A 17,920-nucleotide genomic window follows, 5' to 3' on the forward strand; every position below is an offset into this window, starting at 1 on the left:
AAGTCTAGTTCCCACAACTGGAGCGGGAATAAAAGAGAGATTGACTCGGACGTGCAGTCCCAATAGTCACCACCTGAAGACACCTTTGTGATCACGTCGTCTGAACCACCTTCGAAATGTCTATGGCGATTGCCGCAGTCGCTACAGTGATTGTAGCTTTGCTAATTCATTCCATCTGTTTTTCTCTATTCTTCAGCCCCCTCGCGCGGATCCCAGGCCCCAGGTCCTTTGCCTTGACGAAATGGAGACTTGCGTACGAAGACTACAAGGGTTCGCGCACCCGCAAGATCCATGCGCTGCACGAAGAATACGGACCGGTGGTTCGCGTAGGCCCGAGCGAAGTGTCTTTCAACAGTCTATCAGCGTTGCGTGCGATCTACGGTGCCGGGAGCGGTTTCGAAAGAACCAACTTCTACCACATGTTTGCAGCGTACGGGCGCCTGAATATGTTCTCGTTTAATTCTACGAAGCAGCATTCTGAGCGAAAGAAGCTCGTCGCTCATACTTACGCCAAATCTGTGATGATAAAGGGAGAAAACGCACGCATGATTGAAACCAATGTCAGAAGATTTGTGGAACTGCTGGAAAGGGAGGGTCGCCGAAGTAACATATTTCGTACCCTGCATTACTTTTCCTTGGACAATATCACGGAATTTGTCTATGGCAAGTTTGGCAAAACTTCATGTCTTGATGGCGTGGAAAAGGACCGGGATCTTCTCCGCGATGTCATGGCCACTGGCAGTCGCAAGCTTGCATGGTTTACTGTCCATCACCCCAAATTCACGGCCTGGCTTTACTCAAGAGCGGGCATTCTGGGCTACATTGCTCGCCAGTTCTACCCAGTGCAAAAGCCGATTCCATATACCGGTATCAAGCTTCATGCAATGAAAGCTTGCCAGAAATTCTCCAACGCCTCAACAGAACAGCGGGTGGAACATCCGTCTCTTATCTCGACACTATGGAAACACCATATCTCCCAGACAGGGCCGGACGGCTTAGACGATCTTGATATCGCGTCTGAATGCGCAGACCATCTCGACGGCGGCACTGATACCACAAGTGATACTTTGATGTTCGCAATCTGGTCTCTTTCCCGCCCGGAACATAAGGCGTTCCAGGAGAGACTTATCCACGAGGTTCAAAGCCTGCCAGAAGCTTTGCTCAACGCCGACGGAATTCCGCGGGCAGAGGCAGCCGATAAGTTGGACTACGTCGATGCCGTTATCAAAGAAACGCTCAGACTCTACGCGCCTCTTCCAGCATCGGAGCCAAGGTCATCACCCAAAGCCATGACAATTGATGGATATCTGATTCCCGCGCGCACTACCGTTTCGATCTCACCATACACCCTGCACCGGAACGCAGATGTGTTCAAGGATCCGTTCTCGTTTAATCCCGACCGCTGGCTCGATTCCTCTGAGGAGGACCTCGCTGAAATGAAGCGGCTTTACTGGGCGTTCTCTAGCGGTGGACGAATGTGTATCGGGATGCAGTAAGACGGCCGTAGATCCTCTTATTAATGTTAATAGTAGATATATTTACTAACTTTGGACAGTCTTGCCATGGCAGAAATGAGCACACTTCTGGCGACAATTTATCGCCGATACACAACGGAACCTAGAGGCGACTTTGACGCTGTCTCACCTGGAATTACTAGCCGTTTTGAGGTCTTCTATGATGAGGGCTGCAGTGGCGTGAGAGTAAGTCTGCCACAACTGTATCTTGCTTTAGATTCTCACTGTGTTTACAGGAACATGAATGCCACGTTGAATTCAAGCCTTATTGATATTGAAGAGCACGAGTATTGATGGTTTTGCCAGCGAGATCAATGATGTATTCCGTGTAAGGATTATAACAGAAAATTACTTTTCAGTAATATCATAAATCAATACAGCATGAGTAGAAGGCCGTGGAATTATAACTTGGTTACCGGCTCTAAGGCAAGGAGGTAAGAAAAAGCCAAAGCCGCCATATATCACAAGAGTTGCTTTGAAAAAGTGCAGAGCTTCCTGGTCTCGCGGTTGACGGCTAAGCATGACCATGCTGCCCAAACAGATTTATAAATATTAGAATAGCAACGATGTACCACTTAGGAGGACGTAGATAGTGCAACCGGACATACTATTGTGAAGGCCAAAATCATATACTCGCCGCTGGTAAATCGTCTATCCACGGAAAAGGCCAAGTAAAGCTGTTAAGATCCAGAGAGTTCGCCAGCTCCATCAACTGATCTGGGCTGAGCTCGTAATGCTGTCCAAAGCTCTCAGTAATGTCGGACGCCAGATAGCCCCCAGCCGCAGCAGCGGGGACGGAGTCTACGGACTCAGTACCACTAGGCCCTGCTTCAGGGGCAGGGAGAGCCCCCGTGGCTACCTCCATTGGTATATTATCCTTCGTCAAGAGTTGGGAAAGTTCGTCATCCAACTGATTCAATTCCTGCCGAACCAACTTGGCAGAACGGCTTCCACGGGACGACATGTCGTCCAGAATTGTATAGGCACGCTGTGACCAGGGTGAATGATCCATGAGCAGTGATGGATCAATCGCAGCCACCATTAACAATGGGATCGTTGAGACACATACTGCGTCCATATCGAACGGGAGAAACGCATCTATCAATGAAGCAAGTCCTCGTTAGTCTTGCGCTCAAAGGAATCTTTTATGGGGAGAGCCAACCGAGAAGCCCCTGGTCAAGTAGATTGGACAGTATTCGCAGAGTCTGTTGTGCAGACTCAACGCAGACCTGAAGCAATGCCTTCACAGTGCTAGATTGCAGCCAGTCCATGAGGGAAGGCTCAGACTGGCCGAGCTTGGATTGGAGAAAGAGGTACAACAGCGGTCTAGTCGTAAGTATGATACACTACGAAGGATTAACACGACATTCTAATAGCAGACGTAGGCTTTCATACCTGGTGCTCGAGGAGGTGCAAGTGCGCCGAGACTCGAGAAATACCGCCCAGAGCACCGCTTCGATAGAGATCAAAGCAGCCATTGAGGCGCTGTGTGACACTCGCGATGTCTCTCAGAACAGACTGCGTTGCACTCAGGTACCGGCTGTCCACCTTTCCCTCACTACCGTAGACAGCTAAGGCTAGTTAGTCAAGGGGTCCCTCGAATTGAACACGATGATTCCTACTCAAGTCCACTTTAGCCAATATTTGACACAGGGTAACCTGCATCTCCAAGACGGCTGTTTCACTGTCCTGATCCCAGGCCGATGGCAATGAAGCAGTTATGCTGTCCTCTGAGATCCCCATTGGTACCCCTTGAAGAGACGAAAATCGGCGTTCGAGCACGTAGACTGTCCACCAGACAAGTCTACACCGATGCACATACGCTTGGTCAAGACACAGTCCATGCATCTCAGTATACATGCCTTGCTCCAAGGCCCGACGCAGTGCCGCGCCAATCTAGGGCCGTTAGCATAGAGTGCATACGGGGCAATGATTGGCCTTACCATTCGGTATGCTGATGCCCTGCGGTCAACGGACTGCAGGTATAGCGCACCACAGCACAAAACCTGTATCATCTCAATAGGATCGTCGTCGAAGAAGGTAAAGTCCGGCATGCATTGCATGGCTTGGACAAACTGGTCTGAACCCGGCGGATTCCGCGACGTTGTCGAGCGAACCAAAAAGCTTTTGCCAAACGCTATTACGAGAAGATAGTGACAGAACCATAATGATGATGTTCGAGCGACCTCTGTAGGATTCTGCTGGAACGCGGCGAAGCGCTCCATGAACTGGTCCTCGTCGACTAGATAGAAGAGGTGTCCACAATGGAACTTCACTGAACTGATGAGGTACCTGGCGAATTCTGGCGTGGGCAGATTGGAAACATCGAAGGGATTCGAAGGGGAGTTTGCTTTGTTTCCATCCCACTTGAAATCGTAGACCTGCGTGTCGAAAAGCAGCCTGTTTGGGTCTGGAGCCAGAGGTAGGCCGGTGAGTTTCACATGCGTCATTTCCAACACTCGCCGTCCGAAGGACCATGTCGATGATGTTCCCATGAATACTATCATGTTGTCAGCATTCCATACGGCCGCCGCAGTATGAAAGGCGCACCTGGCCGCCCCGTCGGGCCTGGGACCCAGTCGGTGATGTGAAAGGCCAAAGGGTTGGTAAGAGGAGCTTTTGCTCCGATTTCATCCCGGGGCTTTGATGTCCTGTCCACATCTCGGTGTGCCTCTGTATCCTGAATGCTGGTGTCTGGCGCTGATAGTGCATTATTGCCTGTCGTCATGTTAGTGGTTCATAACCTGTCTCCGCGTATTCAGCTGGCACTTATACTAACATGTCGGGCTGGGCGGCTGCTGCTGTCTCGATCCCCGCGAATCATGTTGGTTAAGCCTATGTTGAAACGTCGCTATCCGGTCGTGGAGATCATTGAGATATCTGTTTTTCCTTACAAGTTAGGGAGATGTACAGTATAGAAATGCAGCCACTTGCCTGCGAGAGACCAAAACGCGCTGTGGGTTATCGAAGTCGCAAACCGCATTCCGCTTGCTACACTGATCACAGGGATCCGAGCCCGTGCATCTGATCTTTTGGTCGCGGCATCGTTTGCAGCTGCAGCCTTGCTATACATGTCACCACTGTGCAGCCCGCCTAGGTCGAAGAGAACGCACGCTTTAGAGACACGCCGACTGACCCGCTGCGAGCGTCGTCCGGGGCCATCCCTGGGTGCAGTAGCTGCTTTCATTGTGACATCAAGTGTATTGAGTGGAAAATAGGTGGTGAAAGCAATTCCAGGCGTTATCGGCGGGGTATCGCGGTGTCTCCACCGGGACGCCGAGGATAATGGTACTGTGAGACTATAAAGGCAGGAATTTCCGATATGGCATCTTTGATGGAGTTGTCAACCATCCACCTCGACATTACGCTCCAGGGGAGATAGGGAAAGGACTCGATATCGATGGGATCTGGCAATGTCGGGTTTAATGGCCGCAGTCTACCCCGGATTATCCTAATGCAAGCATCCCGGGGAATCACAGCCAGCTGACGCTGCCGGGTGGATCCGGACACTCCTACCAAGTCTGTTTACGATTTTACGCCCATCTTCCAAGCTGATCAAGGAATATGAGTGGCTGCTTGATCTCCAAACCGGCATCTTGTCCGGCACTTTGCCTGTACTCTCTAACTGCCCGGAGGATCAAAGTTACCAGCAGGGACAAGGCAACCTCGTATTCCCCGCAAACTAGCCGCGAATTTGACTCCAGATAAGACACGGTAGCCTTATTTGCAAACGTGAGTGCTCTAAGTGACTCTGCACGGTGATAGGCGGCTACCCTGATGAGTCCACTCTTCGCCCGTAAGCCCTGAGATCATGGAGGGAGTCGAATGGCAGTCGCTGTTCTAAATTGCTTTCCTAAATAGCAGACTAGGGCTATTGGGCTCGTCCCTCTTATCTTAATGCCATACCAATACCTAGGAGATATAAGTATCTCCCTTCGTCAACCGCCGAAACCGCAATATAGCCCCCGGAGCATCTCCACCCGTCGATTGCCTATTAACACCACTTCTTGCTTGTTCCCATTGCCCTACTTCACCATGGCAGACCCAATACATTCAGTAGAGGGGGGTTCGCAGGATAAGCCATCCAAAATGCTCGAGCCCACCCCCATAGCCGAATATGCAGTGTTTGGCGAGATCACAGAGGAGGGCCCGAACTACAGAGACGTGGGCATATTGCACCAACACCCAGACCATGGCTAACTCATTCAGGTTGGATGGATTGGTACGCTGGCTCTAATGATGAAGACTCAATTTGGCCTGGGTGTCTTCGCCGTTCCAGGAGTCCTTGATAAGCTGGGCTTGATACCGGGAATCATATGCATCTGTGTGATTGCAACAATCATTACCTGGTCCAACTACGTTGTGGGCACTTTCAAGTTGAATCACCCCGAGGTGTATGGTATTGACGACGCCGGTGCCTTGATGTTCGGTCGGATAGGACGAGAGTCCTTTGGTGTTGCGGTCTGTATCTGTGAGTCCTGAAGCCAGCTGCTGCCGTTGTACCTGCCCTAACGCGTTGGTCTGTTAGATTGGATATTTGCTTCAGGCTCTGGCCTATTGAGTACTTCCATTGGCCTGAATGCTGTCTCTGCACATGGAACCTGTACTGCTGTCTTCGTTGCAATGGCGGCCATTGCGTCGTTCGCCCTGGCCAGCGTCCGCACCCTGGGAAAGATGAAATGGATTGCCTGGATTGGGCTGGCATGCGTCTTTGTTGCTGGTGAGTAGTGACCTGCATTAGTGCTTCCAATGCTAATATTGGCTAGTTATGATGGTCACCGTCGCAGTTTGGCTCCAAAGCAGACCATCTACAGCCCCCAAGGATCAACCATGGGCGTCGGACTATAAACTGGCCGGCAATCCATCGTTCACCAGCGCAATCTCGGCCGTCTCGTCACTTGTTTATGCCTACGCTGGCACTCCTGGTAAGCTTCCAGAATATCCTATCATGCTCAGGCCAATTGCTAACAGAAGGACCAATTCTTACTATACAGGATTCTTCCCAATCGCGGCCGAAATGCGCGACCCTTCGCTTTACACCCGACCACTTTTGATCTGCCAGGGATCTATCACCGCAATATATATCACCGTCGGAACCGTGATATACTACTACTGTGGCTCCTATGTTGCGTCGCCTGCGCTGGGATCAGCCGGGGTGCTGATAAAAAAGGTTTCTTATGGAATTGCACTGCCCGGACTGGTTGTCAGCACGATAGTTGTCCTCCATGTAAGCTGTTAAATACTGCTTGTACACTATCTTATCTGACTATATCAGTTCGCAGGAAAGTACATATTCGTCCGCATCCTTCGCGGATCCAGGCATCTCAGCGCCAACACACCGACACACTGGCTCACCTGGCTGGGGTGCACCTTTGCGGTGACCATGTCGTCCTACCTCATTGCAAGCGGTATTCCCATATTCAGTGATCTGGTCTCACTCATCGGTGCACTGCTTGGAACTCTCATGGCCATCCAGCCGATGGGGTGCATGTGGCTATATGACAACTGGAGAAGCGGTAAAGACCAGCCCACTCTTAAATGGTCCCTGTTGGTCGCTTGGAATGTTTCAATCATTGTTATCGGGACGTTCCTCATGGTTGCCGGGACGTACGGGGCTGTCGTTAATATCATTGCTTCGAGCAAGGCGGCCTCGGGGAGCTCGGCGTGGTCCTGCGCTGATAACTCGAACTCATAATCGCCATGGGTACAGTGAGATATATCCTTTGGATTGAAGCCTTCTGGATAGTGTACTATATGAGCGAGTTAGCAGTGTCTATCGTCATGTCCATCAAATAGTAAATCGTATGAGCGAGACCTGTCATATAGTTGACTAGCTATCAAGACATCCAGGAGTACTGGGAATATTGAATTTGATTTCGTATATGGCGATTATAATTTTAAGCCCTGCTTGTCCCCTCCTTTTTAGCCCCCTCTGGATCATACGCCGAGACCTCAATCTCAACCCACATCCGCGGTCCACCAAGACGACTAACCTGGACACAAGTCCAAGTGGGATGGTTATCGGGCATCCACCTCTTAAAATTACGAACCATAGAATCTTGGGCCTCTTTGGCTAGGGCAATATGAAACGAGTTGACCCGGTATACCTGAGACCAGCCAGTGCCGCCTGCATCTTTCAAAGCAGTGTCAACATTCACAAAGGCTTGGTCAATTTGCTCAGGGACAGTCTGGGGTTGGGTTCCTTTGTCATCAATGTACCCGCCTGTTTTGCCGTCTCAGCCATATAATGTTGAGTATGGACGTGCGTGGGAGCTTACCCTGGCCGGCACAATGGATGAAATCTCCAGTACGAACAGCGGAGGAGTACCAGTGACTCTGCAGATTGTTGGCGCCAAATCCTTTGTAGGCGTACTGCTTCATTGACATTGTGATGGATTAGGGAAACTGGTAGTTGAATTCTAGAAAGGTAGCTTGGGTCTCTTCCGACCTCTGAGAGGCCCAGGGTAAGCTTATATGGCAGACTTTGTCCACGCCAGGGCGGAAGATGGAACTCCGCGGTGGAGCCCTGGAAAAGTTAGGTACCAGTTCGACGACAGTTATGGAATATCTACAGCGGAATTGGCCCATATATGATAACGTTGCTACCATTCGATCACCCCGTTCTTGAAGCGGGAATTTTGTTCTGCAGCGGAAAATGTTTTGCGATATAGGAAACTATGCCCGGACCGCCCCATTTAACTATAAATTGCCCCTGCCCCCCGTATATTCAATGGAATTTACATCCTGCTTATAACGTACATGAATGTCTTCGGGCCCTATCCTATCCCATGGTGCCATCCCCATTAAGATAGCTCAGCGAGTCAAAGAAGTGATAATCCCCGGGTAATGCACCGGCATTATTCAAGTCCATGTCCAAATCTACAAACGCTGGCCACTGGAGAATATTGTTGAATGTATCTATATCGTTTGCTGTTCCCATGACGCCCTCAGCTGACGGTACCGTCGTTGGTATCGATTCCAGGAATGCCGGATATGATAGCTGCTCTTCCAGCGAGTTGGTGTTGTCCGCGAACGGATCTATATGGGAATCGTGGAAAGCGCCGCGCATCCCTGGGCCATGGGAATTGGAAGGCTCCGTTATGAAGTCCGAGCCTGGTACCTGATAATCTTCGCCCGACATATGGTTACTGGTCACCGTATCTGGCAAATCGTGAGAATAAACACCAGGATATTTCTTCTCCAATGTTTCCAGAAGGCTCTGTCGTATCCGTCGCGCAATATCCCACGAGATCGACAGTTCCCCCAGTATAGTCAGCAGAGTCTGAAGATCGCTAGAATTGCTTGTCCCTGAATTGGGTTGAGTTTGCGTCAGTTCCGCATGGATCAAAACCACCGCTGCCGAAAGCGAGCAGTGGGTTGCAGTAACCGGACTCCGACGAAAGGAGCCGAAGACTTGTTGGTATTTTTTGCCTATTAGAGATATTTGCTTTGCCGCCTTCAGACTCATCGAGCTGGCCTTTTGTGCGAGGGTAGCAAGCTTGGCATGCGTGTCAGGAGTTAGGCAGGAAAATAGGGGTCTCAGAAGGAGGATATAGTTGGTATGATACACCATGAGCAGTGTATACACCTGTGGCTGGGTATTTATGGATGAAGAGCGTTCGATCCGCAACTCCGATGGCAAGTCATAATACCACGTTTGGAGATCGAGGATGCGGGATTCAATAAATGGCAGGATGTCCGGAGATTTGCGATGGCTTGCATTCGGGGCATATCTGCGATTCATTAGATGTCTGAAAGTAACATGAACTGCTTGGATATACTGGCTAACTTACAACCCGAGTATCGTCTTCTCTGTTATTTGGGACAAGCGAATTAGAGCTCGGAGTAGAAGAGTCGGCACATAAGGATTGATAGCGTTCGAACTTCCATGACTTGGAACTGTGGGAAGGTTTAGCTTATGTTGGACTTCCTGCACCAGTGTACATCGTTAGTCCTGTTACTGAAGGAAGGGTATACAACGCAAGCAAGGTCAGGAAGCATCCTACTAGCATTGTACAGACTCTGCCCGTGTAGGCCGCTGAAAGCTTGTCGTCGCAGTACAAGGCCCAGAATATCTGCCGCCTTAACTCAACCTCCTCCAGCGTTATACACTGTGATTCGATCAGAGTCTCACCGTCGAGGTTGAGACCCATATCAAGCGCAAGCCGATCAGCCATTCCTTGATGGAGCCACGCCGCGGCATCTTGGCCAGTGCTCTAGTCGACAATGTAGGTTAATGTCGGGTGTCAAATGAGGCTATGAGTGAGGGATGATTTTATGTACCGTGTATATTTCTATCATGATGCCCAAGGCTTGAATAGTCGTCAGGCTGGGCCACTTCAAATCATAGTGAAGCAGCGATTCAGCTTTCTCCAGGAATACAGACCCAGCGGTGTTTGGATCGTCCGGGTCAGAGCGAACATCGGGCCTGTCAGTGAATCGGGAACCCAAGGCGAGAATGCAGGCCAACAGTAGCGGGCTGCAATATCGCCCATTGTTCTTCTCGCTTTCCCGAAACAGCTTCTCGCTGACAACCTGGAACCATGGATTCTGCCACTTAAAGTACAGTGCGACGAGGTGCTCCTTGAGCTCTTCGGGGGTCGAATCCTGGTCCATTGCTTCCAAGAAGCTATCATACTTCATCCGAGTCATAACAGTGCTATTGCAAGGGCGGCTGTGTGATGAGCATGATGCGGGGGTAAAATTCGCACTCTCTCGTGGGGACTGGAATCCCAGACGGCCACTAGTTGCGCCATAGTAACGAATCTCTCCGTCTTGGTCATAGTTAATTGATTCGTCTAGGGAGAATGCACCTCCAAATGCTGCACTTAGCTCCTCCACACCAGGATCATCAGTGATGCCAGCGGTAGGTGCTGTATTCTCATCCCTCGGCGAACGCAATGCAGTAATGGATGCATCAACGTCAATTGAATGAGAGCGTAGAATCCCTTCCAGCATATCGATCCGTCCTCGTAGCATCTCTACATACGACTTGGGAGCAGGTCTCCGGCCATCCTCCTGGGCCCGGTACTGGCAGCGTAACGACCGCACTTGACAGCGCGAGCATGCCGGAACTTGGCCATCACACTGCAGGATATACATAAGTTTAATTACATTCACTGGCAGTGAAACTTAAGTGAAGGTCGGACGCACCTTTGCTCTACGGCGGCGACATTCATCACAGGCCTTGGATGTGTTCTTGCGCCTAGCCGCGGAAGCGGCAGGCCTGGCGGGAGGCAGATCCATGCCTGTATCAGACAGGAGAGATTGCCTTCCAGAAAATTAATCGGACAGGTGCATGAGGCATCTGTTCTTCGACAACAGTGCCAGATTCGATGCGCTGTGTGGGGCAGCCACAATTTACAGCCACAATCACCTGACCTGTAATTTAGATGTATTGGTCCTCGGTAGTCTTGGTAATTGATGTATTAGGTACGGCGCTACTCCGCAATGGGCTAGTCTTTCCCACCACGTGACGACATCCGACACGTGACCCAGCGGCAGATGGTTTAATCTTGTTTATCTCGGGACTTGGATATATACATCAGAAGAAATAAAGTGGAGATGGAATAAGTTATACGGAATGGGTGAAAATACACACACCAGCCATAAGTGGTCGGGTTTACCCCGTGTCCCTGCCGTGGTGGCCAGTGAACGGGCCTTTAACCGATGGATTCGATATAGACGTACCACTTTGTGCCACAATCCCCCGGGCAGCAAAGAGATTAGTTGAGCGGGCCGACTGGCTCATTGCGATCGGTGACGCTCTTTGTTAGATAATAATGTCAGCCCGGAGAACGCTATAATATGTTCAAGTACACTTGGGCATGCTAGACACAGCCGAAAGGACATACTCAGTATCTCCAAGGCTGATAAACATGTCCTCGACCAAGTATACATGTGGGGCGTGATTGGAACCAAGACCGGCGAAAGTGGCCGTAGTTGCTGCCACCGGACCAGCTGTCTGACGCTCACGATAAGACCCAGACCCAAGAACCCCGCCCAATTCTTGGGGAACAAGTCCATACGGCTAGTTAAATTACATTTTGGTATATTGCTGGTTGAACTACGGCCAGGATCTCCGATGCACAAGTTGGAGACTATCGAACCGCCTTCTACTTCCCCGCGGAGGGCGACAGTTGCTGGAAGGCCTTTAATACTATTTATTGCAAAGTCATAGCACAGATCCGTGTCTATCATCAAGCTGTTCTATCCCTCTCCTCTAACTTCCTTCATCAATCGAGATCGTCTTACTATGTCAGTTGAGAGATACGACGTTGCCGTTGTTGGCCTCGGTGCCCTCGGCAGCTCAGCCGCATATCAAGCTGCTATCAAGGGCGCCAAAGTCATTGGCTTCGAGCAGTACGAGTTTGGCCACGTGAAGGGCGCATCCCACGACACATCGCGCATTGTCCGAACTTCCTATGGTGCCCCAGAGTTCGTGGCTCTGGCCCGTTCAGCGTACAAGGACTGGGCCGAGATCGAGAGACGGTCTGGAATGCAGATGCTCACCATCACCGGCGGCGTTGTATTTCTACCCAAGGACGGACCAAACGGCTCTCACACCTTCACCAATAGTCTTGATGCCAATGGCATCCACTACGAGCTGCTAGACGCCGCCGAAGCGAACCGTCGGTGGCCTGGCTTCAATGTTCCTGAGAGCGTTCATACCGTTTACACGCCAGACACGGGCATTGCGCATGCGGCCAAGTCAGTCACGACTATTCAGTATCTGGCTCGCGGTGCCGGAGCCACCCTCAAAGACCACACCCGCGTTGACGGCGTAATACCACAAACCGGCGGTGGTGTCCTCGTCAAGACATCCAAGGGCGATATCCACGCCAAAAAGGTCATCATCGCCGCCGACGCCTGGACCAACAAACTTCTGAAACCGCTTGGCGTCGAACTACCCATTACGGTTATGCAGGAACAAGTCACATACTACAAGCCGAAACGCGAGCACGAGGCCCGCTTCGAGAGTGACAAGTTCCCCGTCTGGATCTGGGGCGGGGCCGATTCGACAGAGAAGTGGTTCTATGGGTTCCCTCTGTACGGCGAGCCGGCACTCAAGGCCGGTCAGGATGCTGGTCGGAATGATATGACGCCTGAGGAGCGTACGTGGGTTCCATCGGAGAGGCTGCGCAAAGAGCTGAACACGTTCATTGACGGGCTTATTCCGGATCATGGTGATGAGCTGCGCACCGTGACTTGCCAATACACCATCACAGCCGATCGCCAGTTCATTATCAGTCCGATGGAGAAACACCGGGACGTTATTGTTGCGCTTGGAAATGCTCATGCTTTCAAGTTTGCGCCAGCTATTGGTCGTGTAACTGCTGAGCTGGCACTGGAAGGAAGGACCACTGATGATATTTCGAAATTCGGGTTCCCTCAGCCGACAACAAGCAAGTTATAGTCAAGTAGTACATGATCAGACATAGATCTCGAATAATGAGAGCTCAAGACTTTGTATCCTCTTAATACGTGAATCTGCCGGAGATAGTATAAAATAGTAATAATTGGCAGTTGTGCCGGCCGGTATTGGAAAGAAGACCTTGAACAGGTAGGCACTAGGTAGACCTATATTTTCCACATCTACTAGTCTTTGGATTTACGTCTAGATTGGTAGGGTTTGATGAAATGGTCCACAGTTTAGTACGCAATGTGATATGTTGTCAAGACATGCCCTTATTTCGGCTTGTTCACAGTAAGTAGATTGGAAATAAAGATCTGAAAGTGCAGAACTAGCTTCACTGTGAATTCGCTGTTGCCAACCCACCATCTAGCTGACCCACATCCCTGACAAGATAGGTTGAATCATTAATCCCTTTTTGAAGTCACACATATTTAAAGCCCCAATACCCTACTCTTTACACTCGATCGGGGCCCTAAACCTGCACTGTGGATCATATCGCTTTCTCACAGCCTGTAGTTTCTCGAAATGCGTACCCCATATCTATATCAAATCAGAAAATGACTCGTACTGTAGGTGTAAGATGCTATACTCACCTTCCTCGGGTCATGGTACTCATCAGCGCCATTAGGTAGAATGTGCACATCTTCCTCGCTGCCCAACACCGCAGTAGGAACCTCGATGGCCAACTTGCGCGCAAGTGCCGCCTTCTCCTGGGCCTCCGCGGCCGGACAGCCAGGCCCGAAGAGGAGAATATGTTTGCTGCCACGGGGTCTGGGCCAGGCAACCTCAGATATAGGCCCAGGCGGGTCTCGCTGAAGCAGCGAGTAACAATCAGTATGTCGGCCTATATAATTTCCGGCAAGCAATGTTGACTTACTGTGCAGAATACTTCAAAGATTAGGTACGTGGATTCCGCAAGTGCCTGGTCGATCTTTTCAAGGCCCTGCACCCAATTGACAGATTTCATGACAGTTTCCTTTGTGATGTCCTGCAGCACGAAAGGAGCCCAGAACTGCGCAATCGTTCCTTTCACACTGGCAACACTGCCTGAATCTTGATTAGAAGCCAGTGGGTAAAGGGGATAGGAGACATACTCTGCAAGTCCGCCACACCCGCCAGTGTGCTCATTTTGGTTTGATCTATAGCACCAGGGATGTCCAACGCCCATTTGAAGCTCTCTCGGCCATGGGCTTTACCATTAGCATCGAACGCATGGATCACCATCATATCGGACTTGGCATCTGGCGCGATGGATTGTAGGACCTTTTTCTTCAGAACGTATAAGAACATCGTGACCTTAGGGTCGGTCTCATGAGCGGCCATGTTTGAGACCCCCTCAGCCACCTGCTCAAGATGCTCACTAGGGACCAGGATCGCACCAGTCCAAATATCACGGGGATAAGGGAACACCCTGAGCACCGCGCTGACGAGGACTATTGTATGTCAATACAGCAGACAAAGAAATGTAGGTGTTGAGGACCGACCTCCAAAACCACCTCCCCCGCCACGAAGCGCCCAGAGTAGATCTGGCTCTGACGAAGCCCAAACAACAGAGCCATCATATTTGACGACCTGTGCATCTAGGAAATTGATCGGGTCGGAGATGCAGCCGAACTCGCCAGAAAGCCACGACCAGCCGCCATTAAGAATCGTTCCACCGACTCCCACGGAAGGTGTGCGAGCGCCAACGACTTTGATTTACGCTGTTAGATTTTGTCAACTACTAGAAGCGTTACTTACTGCCATATTCCGGCGCCTCCTTCTCCAGCTTGTGGTAGACCTGTTCCCATGTCTGTCCGGCGCCAACGGTGGCCAACGTCGAAGAGCTGTCGAGATGGAATTCATCAAAGCAGGAAATATTCACCAGCACATCTTTCGCCGATACAGACATGAAGCCATGGCCGTAGATAGCGAAGTCAAGCTTTGTCGAATATAGATGGGCGATGGTCTTGCTGAGCGATTCAACGGACGTCGGTCGCACGACAAGGCGGGGATGGCACTGCTTCTGGGAAGCCCAGGTCTTGCTACTTTCACTGTACTCTGGTGATTCCGGGGTAATTATTTCATCGGCAGAGAGTAGCGACCGTAAGGTTGTCAAGTCGGTGTCTTCTGCGGCTCTTGCAGGCATTTTGGGATATTGGATTAGTCGAAGATTGTTGTAAGTGGGAAGCTGCAGGTGCCACGAGGCTGGCCAACTATATAGCCGTCATGTTCTAAGGCCTCCCATGGTTCAAAGGGGTCATGATCTACAACTCCGCAACTCTCCGGTTCATCTTGGGTCCGAACCTATTGGTAGATCCTCCGAAGAGCGCAAGGTTTATACTCTTTAGGGTCGGAACTCCGAGGTCTGGGTTACAGGCCACGGTTATTCAAATGGACTGGTAAGTCGATGGCGCAGCGATGTAGCGTTATCGTAGGATACTCACAGTACCTTTTCAGGTTGCCTGCGCCCAGCTGGCGGCTGGAGGGTGGCTGTTATTGGACTGTTTCGCTCAGCCACTGCCAGCAAACCTGCAAGTATTGGAGTGTGGCAGGGGGGTTGTTCCAGAAACGTTTTGCTCGATATTGTCCAATGCATCTGCGAGGGTGTAGGCGCCGAGCAAGAACGATTGGATACAGCCGCTCCCTTCACTCTTGCGGCACAGTCAACGCAGTAGAATAACAGCAGGAGACGAGGCAGACTCGGATTTGCTTTTCCAATATTGTCTGCGCCGTGAACATAGTTGTCGCCCGGGTACGATGCATTTAAAGGCAGCCATCGTCTTGTCTGATTCTAATTTTCGCGAATACCTTAATCCCAGTATAACACTGTATTGGCATTCGCTTGTTTCTTTGATCTATTTCAATAACAATGAGGCCTAATATTCAAGCCATCAGCGGACGGTATCAGGAACTGCGGGCTGTTGAGGATGGCAAAGACAAGATTATCGAGGTTAGCCGACTGACTCAGCTCTTCAGAAGAGTCACTCACCGTTTATCTGTCTAGGATTTACTTGCAGACATTAAACAACTTGACTCCGACTTTGAGAAGGCAAAGGACGACTATGACGACTTGAAAAGAGTGGCAGCCTCGTTGCGGGAAGACAATAAGAAACACCAGGATAAGATTGATGCAATGAAACGGGAACAGGTACGTCGGAATACATTTTCACACTGGGTGCTTGGGCTGACTGCCTTGGATACTTGAAGGGTAAATTGAGTTTCGCCTCTGTAATCGTTGACGGAGATGGCATGAATGTACGTCGTTCTGACCTACCTACACTGGACGCTTCTAACATCTCTCAGTTTCTAGAAAGTCTTGTACAGGATGGAAAGGTCGGAGGTGATAAAGCTGCTCGACGCTTGATTGAAGCTTCCGATGATCACGTCCAAAACACTGAGCCAGCTGCACCTTCCAACACCTGCTATAAAATCCGTGTATACGCCAATGTTGCTGGCCTGACCAAAGCTTACCGGGCCGACAAACTTCTGGCTGATGATCAGGATTTAACTTCATTTATCCAAGGATTCAACAAGGCGCATCCCTTGTGCGATTTCGTCGATGTAGGGGATGGAAAGGAGTGTAGTGACGTTAAAATACGAGGTCAGTTTTGTCATATTCACTCAAAGCAGAAAATATACCTAACTTTTTAATAAACCAGCCCTGCTTGAGCGGGACCATGCCGACGTTCATTGTAATCGGATCTTGTTCTGCGCATCTGCGGACAATGGTTATGCACCGGTCTTGCGTCAGTACCGGGACTCAGACAAGATCTCCCTGGTCGAGGGGCCGCCATTTGCGCGAGAAATGAAGGAGTTAGCAAGTGACTTTCAAACTACATCCTTTCCCAGGCTTTTCATGTCCAGAAAGCTGAACGAGACGCGACGGGTTCCATCTGGATCTCCATCCACAGCCCAAGTCACTTCAATCATTCCCACCGGGTCCCCAAAACCAAACTATGCGTCTGCAGCAGCAAGGCCAGCCCCTATACTACAATTCCCAATACCGCTGGCAAAGGACCGCCAGGAATCGTTGACCAGCCTAAAGCTGTCACTGTGCGTGAATGACCTGGACCAGAGGGTTGACCTACCGTTGAAAGTCTCGTCCAAACAATCCGTTGCATCCCTAAAGGCCCGAAAGCTTTGCAATATGCATCATATCTTGCGAAGTTGCCCATATGACTCATGTAACCATGATCATAACTTTGCGCCTAGTCGCCAGGAAGTCATTGATTTGATGTTCATCGCGAGGTCGAGCCCTTGTTTCGAAGGCCCTGCCTGTCGAGACGTTACATGCATTTCCGGCCATCGTTGTGCATTCGGGGCGAGTTGCTCTAACAAGCAGGAATGTCGGTTCGATTCAGGTATGCATGATGTTCGTACGGTTGGTGTCAAAACGATCGAGGAGTATCAAATAAGTTAGTTTATTCTTATGTCTACCAGCCTGTACTGAGTTGTCTTGCAATTATGGTGGGATGGGGTGGGATATTACCGCTGCAGGAGAATTATATCCACTACAATGGAACGTGTACTAGAGGTGTGTGAATTTTAAATAGACTTCCAGAAAGCCCAACAAAGCCACTACATAGTACTGCTACTTGGGCTGTTGGGAGAACAAGGAGCAATTATTTATTAGCAGCCAGAATTGCGCAAAGCATGAAATTGGAGTATTCGACTGATGTGCGACGTCCGTAGTGCTGGTTCTGGTTATGTATGCATCCAATTGGAGTGTCCGGCAGTGGCAGGAGCCTATCGCAAGCCTTGCGAACCGAAGAAATGAGATAAAATACAGGCCTACAATATTCGTCGACTTGGAGACGGGGCTTGCGACCCTCAACAGGGGGGGGGGGCACCAACAGGCGTCGAACAGCTGTCTGCCAATATCACACTGCATATAGTGATGCATAGCCTCGTCGACGTCACCAATCCAGCCTCGTTGAGAAGATTTAATAAAATCCGCCATCCCATTTATCTGACTGCAAGCTGCTTCTTCGACTACTACAACATTCAA

At 50.4% G+C, this 17,920-nt stretch overlaps 8 protein-coding genes across 8 annotated transcripts; 4 read left to right on the plus strand and 4 right to left on the minus strand.

The window, feature by feature from the left end:
* Positions 1 to 116: 116 nt before the first annotated feature.
* Positions 117 to 1,786, plus strand: ASPSYDRAFT_34369 (cytochrome P450; the record flags this gene model as incomplete). The annotated part of the gene is made up of 3 exons (XM_040845236.1): positions 117 to 1,492; positions 1,556 to 1,700; positions 1,751 to 1,786. 3 exons carry the CDS (start codon positions 117 to 119, stop codon positions 1,784 to 1,786), a joined length of 1,557 nt encoding a protein of 518 aa, XP_040699248.1.
* Positions 1,787 to 2,139: 353 nt separating this feature from the next.
* Positions 2,140 to 4,701, minus strand: ASPSYDRAFT_158626 (fungal specific transcription factor domain-containing protein; the record flags this gene model as incomplete). The annotated part of the gene is made up of 8 exons (XM_040842741.1): positions 2,140 to 2,612; positions 2,677 to 2,860; positions 2,910 to 3,085; positions 3,137 to 3,410; positions 3,458 to 4,014; positions 4,065 to 4,232; positions 4,294 to 4,394; positions 4,628 to 4,701. The coding sequence occupies 8 exons, from the start codon at positions 4,699 to 4,701 to the stop codon at positions 2,140 to 2,142; spliced, it is 2,007 nt and encodes a 668-aa protein (XP_040699249.1).
* A 902-nt stretch (positions 4,702 to 5,603) lies between these two features.
* Positions 5,604 to 7,387, plus strand: ASPSYDRAFT_208258 (uncharacterized protein; the record flags this gene model as incomplete). Its single annotated transcript, XM_040843937.1, has 6 exons — positions 5,604 to 5,678; positions 5,724 to 5,985; positions 6,043 to 6,234; positions 6,281 to 6,439; positions 6,509 to 6,741; positions 6,790 to 7,387. 6 exons carry the CDS (start codon positions 5,604 to 5,606, stop codon positions 7,207 to 7,209), a joined length of 1,341 nt encoding a protein of 446 aa, XP_040699250.1. The 3' UTR covers positions 7,210 to 7,387.
* Positions 7,388 to 7,411: 24 nt separating this feature from the next.
* ASPSYDRAFT_158152 (uncharacterized protein) lies at positions 7,412 to 7,895 on the minus strand (the record flags this gene model as incomplete). The annotated part of the gene is made up of 2 exons (XM_040842709.1): positions 7,412 to 7,737; positions 7,793 to 7,895. 2 exons carry the CDS (start codon positions 7,893 to 7,895, stop codon positions 7,412 to 7,414), a joined length of 429 nt encoding a protein of 142 aa, XP_040699251.1.
* A 400-nt stretch (positions 7,896 to 8,295) lies between these two features.
* Positions 8,296 to 10,760, minus strand: ASPSYDRAFT_92580 (Zn(II)2Cys6 transcription factor; the record flags this gene model as incomplete). Its single annotated transcript, XM_040852702.1, has 5 exons — positions 8,296 to 9,247; positions 9,308 to 9,444; positions 9,536 to 9,730; positions 9,798 to 10,601; positions 10,668 to 10,760. The coding sequence occupies 5 exons, from the start codon at positions 10,758 to 10,760 to the stop codon at positions 8,296 to 8,298; spliced, it is 2,181 nt and encodes a 726-aa protein (XP_040699252.1).
* Positions 10,761 to 11,707: 947 nt separating this feature from the next.
* ASPSYDRAFT_48641 (uncharacterized protein) lies at positions 11,708 to 13,006 on the plus strand. The gene has a single exon (XM_040847666.1). The coding sequence runs from the start codon at positions 11,770 to 11,772 to the stop codon at positions 12,928 to 12,930; it is 1,161 nt and encodes a 386-aa protein (XP_040699253.1). The 5' UTR covers positions 11,708 to 11,769; the 3' UTR covers positions 12,931 to 13,006.
* A 156-nt stretch (positions 13,007 to 13,162) lies between these two features.
* Positions 13,163 to 15,281, minus strand: ASPSYDRAFT_48642 (FAD-binding oxidoreductase). Its single transcript, XM_040847667.1, has 6 exons — positions 14,671 to 15,281; positions 14,415 to 14,621; positions 14,025 to 14,363; positions 13,808 to 13,977; positions 13,524 to 13,742; positions 13,163 to 13,470 (listed from the first exon to the last, which is right to left on the minus strand). Exons 1-6 carry the CDS (start codon positions 15,056 to 15,058, stop codon positions 13,378 to 13,380), a joined length of 1,416 nt encoding a protein of 471 aa, XP_040699254.1. The 5' UTR covers positions 15,059 to 15,281; the 3' UTR covers positions 13,163 to 13,377.
* Positions 15,282 to 15,647: 366 nt separating this feature from the next.
* ASPSYDRAFT_183522 (CCCH zinc finger DNA binding protein) lies at positions 15,648 to 17,592 on the plus strand. The gene is made up of 5 exons (XM_040843536.1): positions 15,648 to 15,862; positions 15,917 to 16,060; positions 16,120 to 16,167; positions 16,216 to 16,513; positions 16,572 to 17,592. Exons 1-5 carry the CDS (start codon positions 15,782 to 15,784, stop codon positions 17,330 to 17,332), a joined length of 1,332 nt encoding a protein of 443 aa, XP_040699255.1. The 5' UTR covers positions 15,648 to 15,781; the 3' UTR covers positions 17,333 to 17,592.
* The last annotated feature ends 328 nt before the right edge of the window (positions 17,593 to 17,920 follow it).

The sequence above is a fragment of the Aspergillus sydowii genome (assembly GCF_001890705.1).
Source record: "Aspergillus sydowii CBS 593.65 unplaced genomic scaffold ASPSYscaffold_11, whole genome shotgun sequence".
Taxonomy (NCBI): Eukaryota; Fungi; Ascomycota; class Eurotiomycetes; order Eurotiales; family Aspergillaceae; genus Aspergillus; species Aspergillus sydowii.